This window comes from Nicotiana tomentosiformis, chromosome 3, assembly GCF_000390325.3.
Source record: "Nicotiana tomentosiformis chromosome 3, ASM39032v3, whole genome shotgun sequence".
NCBI lineage: Eukaryota > Viridiplantae > Streptophyta > Magnoliopsida > Solanales > Solanaceae > Nicotiana > Nicotiana tomentosiformis.
The window spans coordinates 95242533-95251730 of NC_090814.1; the positions used below are offsets into that span (position 1 = coordinate 95242533).

General features: G+C 37.4%; 1 protein-coding gene across 1 annotated transcript; it reads right to left on the reverse strand.

Moving 5' to 3' along the window:
• Positions 1-7209: 7209 nt before the first annotated feature.
• LOC138908188 (uncharacterized) lies at positions 7210-8972 on the reverse strand. The gene is made up of 5 exons (XM_070198835.1): positions 8873-8972; positions 8578-8816; positions 8335-8439; positions 7856-8190; positions 7210-7456 (listed from the first exon to the last, which is right to left on the reverse strand). Exons 1-5 carry the CDS (start codon positions 8970-8972, stop codon positions 7210-7212), a joined length of 1026 nt encoding a protein of 341 aa, XP_070054936.1.
• Between the last annotated feature and the right edge of the window lie 226 nt (positions 8973-9198).

Consider the following 9198-nt stretch of genomic DNA (forward strand, 5'->3'; position numbering starts at 1 on the left):
GCCTCATTAGAAATAATACTAAATATTATTGTTCTATATAAAGTACCTAATAATCACTAAAAGTTCACATACTGTTCTTAATCAATTTTATTGGCTACAAAGGAGATGGAAGGAATAAGGAAAAAAATTAGTACAACTAACCAAGGAAGAAATACTTTATTGTCACAACAGTATAGAAAAGTGTCTACTGGCTAAAAGTTATCTTAGCTTCTTAGAGGACAACAGTTCGACCCCGCTAAATATAATGTATGTTCTGTGTAAATGAAGCACAAAAATTTTGAATGTTAACGAAGATTTAAGGCTTCAAACCCACGACCTATACTGGAAAGTAATTAAGGAGCTTAACCAACTTAGCGACATAGTTATTTGTTTCAAGTGATGTCACTTGAAGTATTTTAATCGTATTTTATTTGTCTTTTAATTATATATACATATTTAATAAAATTTTCGGACCAGTGACACCGCTTGACCTAAGGTAAATCCGCCCCTGAGTAATACTATATCTATTTTAAGTCGAGGTGAATTTTTTTAAGCGGTACTTTAAAAAAATTTCAAATGTGTTATAAATAGAATTGTATTTAATGTGAATGTCTATATTTAAAAAGATTTTAGGGTTTGTTACTTGGTGGCTAAGTCACTTTCCCCCTATAAATAGAGAAGTTCTATTCCATTGTAATTCATCACAAATCAATAAGAATTCTCTCTCTCTCTCTCTCTCTCTCTCTCTCTCTCTCTCTACTTTTCTCTCTAATACTCTTCTCCTTCTTTTATTGTTTTATAACACGTTATCAGCAGGAGACTCTAACTAACTGAGTAGAGGCACTTGCTTTGGTCGCCAGGCTTTGGGATACTTGCATGATGCTCAACTTGTACATAATATTGAGCATAATGATTGTCAATTGATCCATGAACTTCCTTCGGAAATAAATTCTAGATTTAAGGTAAGTATTTAACCTTATTTTTCTCTTTTAAATTCTTGAAATTCTATAATTTGATTTTAAATACAAGCAAAGACAATAATTTTGATTATAACTCTAATAGAGTTTGTGAGAAATTATAACCACCCGAAGTGGTAAAATTTCTATGCCTTGCCATGTTCAAATTCATGTATGATTGTGGGCACAGAAGTAAAAACTTGTCCCATTGAATTTGCTTCATTCTCATTCCCCTAAGAGAATGTGGTAGCAGTATGTGATAAGTCTGAAAGAAGACAAAATTATTACCGTGAAGGTATCAATGGATGTGGATGTGGCAATAGACGAAACTATAATCGCCATCATTGTGGTAAAGAGAACAATAAAGATTCTCAAAATAATCGTTCACTCTGTGAAAGTAATATTTGTGATCGATTTGACATGAGATTTTGTAAAGCATATATAGATGATTATGGTCCATTCATAATGTGAATGTGATAACATGTGATTTATGAATACATTCATTCTTGGAAGAATGTGAGTGAATATACCACACTCACCTCTAGAAGGAGGTTTGAGATGAAATAAGAAAATAATTTTATTATTATGGCATACATGGTCATTGATCACGTACCTATTATGATTATGCCAAAATATTATGGCAATGTGATTATTATAGGGCAAAAGTAATAGAAGTAACATATCTTGCCTATAATAATTTTGACCATGACCATAATGGTATAACTTTCTCCTTGAAATATATATTTACCATATGGATGTTGATGAATATATGTTAGTATAAAATTATTTAAGAGCTCTGGAAGAGCCAATTATTACTATTTGGAGAAATAAAATTAATTTTCAATAAGGCATTGTATTGTAGTAAGTCTCAAAGAAACTTATTGAGTTTCTAAAGTATTAGCAAAAGCGGTAAATTATATTGAGCCTATAAATAAAGGAAAGATTTAATATCTTCTATTATTACAACTTGTAGCGGGGTAATACGTATGTGACAACCTACGGTAACGATCCGACTAGTCGTTTTGAGAATTGACGTCCCCTTCAGCAGCTTAAAGTCTCGAGCAGCTTTGTAATATGCATTATGACTTGCGTGTATGGTCTAGTTTGATTTTCGGATAATACAGGATTAAATTGAAAGAATAATTCTCATTTTTTGAAGCTTAAGTGAAAAGAGTTGACCGAAGTTTGACTTTTGTACAAACGACTCCGGAATAGAGTTTTGATGGTTTTAATAGCTCTGTATGATAATTTTGGACTTAGGAGTGTGTTCGGATATTTATTTGGAAGTCCGTAGTTGATTTTGGCTTGAAATGACGAAAGTTAGAAATGAAAGATTTGGAAGTTTGACCGGGAGTTGACTTTATTGATATTGGGGTTGGAATCCGATTCTGAAAATTTTGATAGGTCCGTTATGCCCTTTATGACTTGTGTGCAAAATTTGAATTCAACCGGACTTGATTTGATAAGTTTCGGCATCGAATGTAGAAGTTAGAATTCAATAGTTTCATTTAAGCTTGAATTCGGGTGTGATTCGTGTTTTTAGTATTGTTTGATGTGATTTGAGGCATCGACTAAGTTTGTATGATGTTTTAGGACTTGTTGGTATATTTGGTTGAGGTTCCGAGCGCCTCAGGTGGATTTCGGATGGTTAACAAAATTTAATTTGGATATTTCTAGAATGTTTCGACTGTTTTCAAGAATAAGTGGTATCACATTAAGCAAATGAGCTCCAAATTTAGTTTTGATTGAAGCATTAGATTTGTATTAAAATTTTGGAACCATAGCAAAAGGAATCATCGAATTCGGACATCGTATGAGAGAGTTATGCCCATTTCCGTACCAAAAAAGATTTGCCGTCGTCAGCGTTTAGGGTAGCGTGGGGGCGCTGGGATTTTTGGAGTTCTTGAAACGGCGCCATAGGCAGCTCCCATGCCACCTGTGGCACTATAGACATTTAACAATATAAATAGGGAGTTTCGCCATTTTTGACAAAAATAGAGTTGGGGAGCTCGGTTTGGGTGATTTTCAGAGGGACTTTTCACAAGTTTCAACTGGGTAAGTGTTCTTTATCCTAAATTATTTATATTTCATGATTCCATACTTATTTACATCATGAATCCGTGAATTTAATTGAAGAAAATCAGATTTTTGTAAAATCTTCCAAAAATGTAAAATGAAGATTTGAAAGGCAATCCGATGTCGGAATTCGATAATTTTTGTATGGTTGAACTCGTATCGGAATGGGTGTTTGGATTTCATAATTTTTCATCGGGTTCCTAAAAGTGGGCCCCCATTGACCTTTGGTTGACTTTTTCGAAAATGACTTAAATCAAGTCTCTGTCGAATTGTAAATAATTTCTAAAGCTCAAATTGAATTGTTGGTAAATAAATTGCTAGGCTTGATTGGTTTGGAGGAAAATTCGAAAGGCAAAGCCGTGGTTGAGCTTTGAGTTGATTTTTGGTTTGAGGTAAGTATCTTGCCTAACCTTGAGTGGAGGAATTACCCCATAGGCATTGAGTCGTATGTGCCATTTGTGTAATGTGAAAGCCGTATACGTGAGGTGACGAGTACGTACTCGGGCTTATATGTGCAAATTTTATTTCTTTAAAGTCTTAGGCATTTTTATGCATTATATTGGAAATTGCTGGCACTTATTAATCCTTATTTGTCATGCCTCATTCTTTGGTTGTCGAATTTGTTTTATATGATAATTTTGTGTGATTGCTACTTTGATTTTTATGTGCATTCCGTGTGCTTGTTGAGTTGACATTTCCTGAAAATAATTACATTATAGATTTTTCATCTACAAATAATTAATTAAATAAGTTTAAAAAGAGGCACTAATATATTCATCAAAAATCTGGATTAAAGAAGAGGTTGTTCTTGCTGAGTTAATTTTCCATCTTTGATGTTGTATATTTACTTTTGGGACTATGAGGCGGTACCTCGGGAGCTCCCATGTTGCATATTTACTTTTTGGACTACGAGGCGGTACCTCGGGACTCCCCTATTGCATATTTACTTTTGGGACTATGAGGCGGTACCTCGGGAGCGTCCCTGTTGTTTACCTCTTTTTGCTATGTTGTTTTCTTTCTGTAATTTCTCATTTGTTCACTTCTCATTCATTTCATTATATTATTATATTTTCTGCCTTGTGAATTGTTCGTGCATTTGTGATATGAAATGTGGGCATGAGGTAGCACGAGTAAATGATGATAATATTGGCACGTGAGTTGTCCGTGCGGTTGTGATAGAGATATGGGCACGAGGCGCCGTGGAAATATGAAAGTGGTACGAGACCTGTAATTTTTATGATTTTGAAATGAGGTGTCACATGGTGACTTTTACTTGAAAAGAATTATATTTGAAAGAATTATATTCGAAAGATTTTATTTGAAGAATTTTATTCGAAAGATATTTATTTGAAGAATTATATTCGAAATATACTTATTTGAAAGGATTATATTCGAAAGATATTTATTTGAAGGAATTATATTCGAAAGATATTTTATTTGAAAGGATTATATTTGAAATATATTTATTTGAAAGAATTATATTCGTAAGATATTTATTTTAAAGGATTATATTCTAAAGATTTCTATTTGAAAAACTTGTAGATAAAAGATGTATATTTTGAAGGACTTGATTAATTGGTTGTGCTTGTGTTCATTATTCGTTTGGGCAATATTTATGGTGTTCTTGCTACCTTGCTGTTTATATCACTAGTTGATTATTGTTGCTATCACTGCTATTTGTCTTTCTATTATTTTTCTATGCTACACTGCACCGGTCATTTGACTAGTGAGTGTCTTGATGGTACCTCATCACTACTCCACCGAGGTTAGTCTTGATACTTACTAGGTACCAACTGTGATATACTTATTCTACACTTCTGCACATTTTGTGCAGAGCCAGATATTGGAGATATCAGACTCGGACAGAGTTAGTGTGTTGATCGCAAGGATTCAACGTAGAGCTGCTTGGCCGTCGCAGTCCCTTGGAGTCTTTCCATTTTATTGTACTATCATCTCTTATTCGAATAGTATTGTATATTCGATCCTTGAGATCATTGCATGTATTCAGTTAGAGTTCGTGACTCAGTATTACCAGTCTTGGGAGATTGTTATAGTTATTTTCGCTTTTAGTTTCGACACTTGTATTAAATTATATGTTTCAAAAAAAAATTGCTCGAAATGTAATTATAATCTGCTTACCTAGTCTTAGACACTAAGTGCCATCACGACGCCTGCGGTGGAATTTTGGGTCGTGACAAGTTGGTATCAGAGTTCTAGGTTCATAGGTTCTACGAGTCACAAACGAGTTTAGTAGAGTCTTGCGGATCGGTACGGAAACGTCTGTACTTATCTTCGAGAGGCTACAAAACTATTAGAAAATTTCCACTTCTTTCATTTCTGTCGTGTGGAAATTGTGGATTTTGGAATTTGAGTCTTTGTATCTCTATTCTCTCACATATAGTGAGGACACGTGCTATCGGGTTAGCTGAGCAGACACCAGCGCATCCTGCTAGGGCCGCAAGGGGTCTGATGCTTCCCTAGATGGGACATATAAACTTGATTCAAAGGGCTCTGCAACCCTACCTCGCCCGGCGGTTGCCTTTTTGGATATAACTTTTTTGTACGGAGAGTTGTAGGGTACCCCTGCCTCGGCCTCAAGAGGGTTAACCCCTCCCCTTGGATGTATCACCTCGTCCCAGAGATCTAACCATTGTCTGCAATACATAGCTACATGAATTAGTTATAGTTCAAATTCAGGGTATCAGACAGTCGCAGATAAAACAGTATGCTGGTTGGGGAAGTGCGGTCCGCATATTTTTGAGTGCGGCTGCAGATAGGTTTGTGCGGACCACACAATTTGGAAGTGCCTCCGTAGTGGTGATTCTGCGATCCGCATAATTTTTAGTGCGACCGCACAATTGAAATGCAGTCCACACAATTTTGAGTGTGTCCTCACAATGAAAGCTCAAAAATCACAACTCTCTGAAGACAGAGAATTGCTCGATCTGCGGCCGCACACACTTTTCTGTGGCCGCAGTTCAATTTCTGCGGACCGCACAATTTCAAGTGCGGTCCACACAATCATTTCACACCATATTCCCTAGCCTACTGATCTGCGGACCGCACAATTCCTTTTGTGGCCGCACAATTCAAAAACAATCGGCAGTAAACTTAGGGTTTCTAATTCACACATAATTTAGACATGGTAGTGGCAATTTAGACATGATACACAGTTTACCCATCCCCCAAATAGCAAATAGGAAGTTACCCACACAAATTTAAGCTCACATGATGATGAATTTGACATTAGGCCTAAAAATAGCTAAACTAATTATGAACAAAATTAAGAAAATTGAAAAATTTAAAGATGAATTGAACATACCAGTAATGTAGTGATTCTAAGGAAGAATCAAAGATGATGAAATAAGTGTTAGATGCGTGAATCAATTGAGTGCACTGTGTTTGCCTTTGTGTTAATTGTTCAGAGTTCGTAAAGTCCCAACAGTAGCGAGAAGGCTACTATTTATACTTAACCGGTTAGGGCAAGAGTTCAAGAGATGAGTGCGGCCGCACAATTTCATGTGCGGTCTGCACTTCTTTACCTGTTACACATTTACCATTTGTTGATCTGCGGTCCGCACATTTTTGAGTGTGGCAGTAGATATTGGTGTGGATCGCACATTTCCTTGTGCGCCCGCACTTTGGCCATTTCTCTGACAGGCAAACTTCAGAGAGTTTGCAATTTTTGATCTCCAGTTGTCTGCACAAGAATTGTGCGGCTGCAGATCCCTTTCTGCTATGGCATTCAAAATATGCGGTCCGCATTTTTTTCACACTTAGCCATTTTTCTGAGCACAGTTCCTGCAAAGCACACTCATTCCTGCAACACACTTCAAAACCAGTTAGCATTAAACAAGACCTATCTAAAGAAGAAGAAAAAGAAAAAAGTAAAAGAAACATGGGTTGCCTCCCAAGAAGTGCCTGATTTAACGTCGCGGCACGATGCAGATTACCATCATCACTTGAAATGAATCACTGCCACGACATGGCCATCACCAACTTTTCCCAAATAGTGCTTCACCCGGTGACCATTGACTCTAAACACCTCATCATTTTTATTCTTCAAGTCCAATGCACCAAAGGATGTCACACTCACAACCTCAAACGGGCCACTCCATTTAGACTTCAACTTTCCCGGAAATATTAGTAATCGAGAATTGAACAATAACACAAGATCACCTTATTTAAACTCCTTGTTCTAAATGTACTTGTCATGGAGGTACTTCATCTTCTCCTTGTATAAGGACAAACTTATATATGCATGGTACCGGAACTCATCTAACTCATTCAATTGTTTCACCCTTAAGTTGACGGCGACATCCCACTCAAGATTCAACTTCTTTAATGCCCACATGGCTTTGTGCTCAAGTTCCACTGGAAGATGACTAGCTTTCCTGAACACCAATCGGTATGGAGACATCCCAATCGGTGTTTTGTAAGCCGTCCTATAAGCCCATAAAGCATCATCAAGTTTCTTTGACCAATCTGTCCGGTTAGCATTCACTGTTTTGACAAAATACTCTTTATCTCTTGGTTGGAGACTTCAACTTGACCACTTTCTTGAGGATGATAGGGAGTCATGACTTTATGAGTGACACCATACTTGGTGAGTAAGGTGTCGAAAGCTTTGTTGCAAAAATGCGATCCCCTATCCCTTATGATAGCCCTTGGAGTACCAAATCTTGTAAAGATGTTCTTCTTCAAAAACGCCACCATACTTCTCGCTTCATTATTGGGAAAAGCAACGGCCTCAACCCATTTGGACACATAGTCAACCATGACCAAGATGTAGGTATTTCCACAAGAACTCACAAAAGGACCCATGAAGTCAATACCCCACACACTTGACGAGATCACTTGCATTCTTGTAAAGAGTGGTCCAATAGAAATCGCAACTTAACACTTTAGCCGCCGTTCTTTCTCCACCATGGTGACCACCATACGACGAAGAATGACATGACCCAAGAATTTCACTTTGTTCCTCCTCCGGTACACATCTTCTAATCACTCCATTCGTATAAATTCGAAAAAGGTACGATTCATCCCAATAGTAGTCTTGACAATACCGTTTGAGCTTTTTCCTTTGGTTTGAAGAGAACTCAACCAGAATGATACCACTCACAAGATAATTTGCCAGATTCGCGAACCAAGGCAGCTCTTTCATTGAAATAGCCAAGAGCTGCTCATCGGGGAAGGAGTCATTGATTTCAAGGCCATTATGCGGCCTCCCCTCCTCCTCCAAACGAGACAAGTGATTCGCCACTTGGTTTTCACTTCCTTTTTGATCTTGGATGTCTATATCAAACTCTTGCAACAAAAGTACCCATCTTATCAAACGAGCTTTTGAATCTTTCTTGCTCATAAGGTAGCAAAGTGCCGCATGATCCATATGAACAATCACTTTTGCACCCATCAAGTACAGGCGTAACTTCTCAATAGGAAACATAATGGAAAGGAGCTCTTTCTACGTAACGATGTAGTTGACTTGGGCACTATTCATGGTCCTGCTTGCATAATAGACCGGATGAAAGATCTTGTTGATGCATTTCCCCAAAACAACCCCTACCTCTACATCACTTGCATCGCACATGAGCTTAAAAGGAACATTCCAATTTAGAGCGGTGATAATGGGAGTAGTGGTCAACTTGAGCTTTAGCAACTCAAAGGCTCTCATGCAATCATCATTGAAATGAAACTTGATATCTTTCTCCAAAAGCTTGCACAACGGGTTTACCACTTTAGATAAATCCTTGATGAAACACCGGTAAAATCCCGCGTGACCTAAGAAACTCTGCACGCCTTTCACTGAAGTTGGAGGTGGAAGTTTAGAAATCACCTCAATATTAGCCTTGTTTCTTCACATCTTGCCAACACTTTGTCCAAGTTTGCTAAACAATCATCAAAAGAATTTCCGACCACCGAAAAGTCATCCATGAAGACTTCAAGAAAATCCTCCACCATGTCCGTGAAGATAGCCATCATACACCTTTGAAAAGTCGTCGGTGCATTGCATAACCCAAATGGCATCCGCGAGAATGCGAAAGTACCATAAGGACATGTGAAAGTAGTTTTCTCTTGATCCTCGGGAGCAATAAGAATTTGATTGCAGCCGGAATACCCATCAAGGAAACAATATAAAGCATGACCGGCCAATCTATCAAGCATTTGATCTAGGAATAGAAGTGGG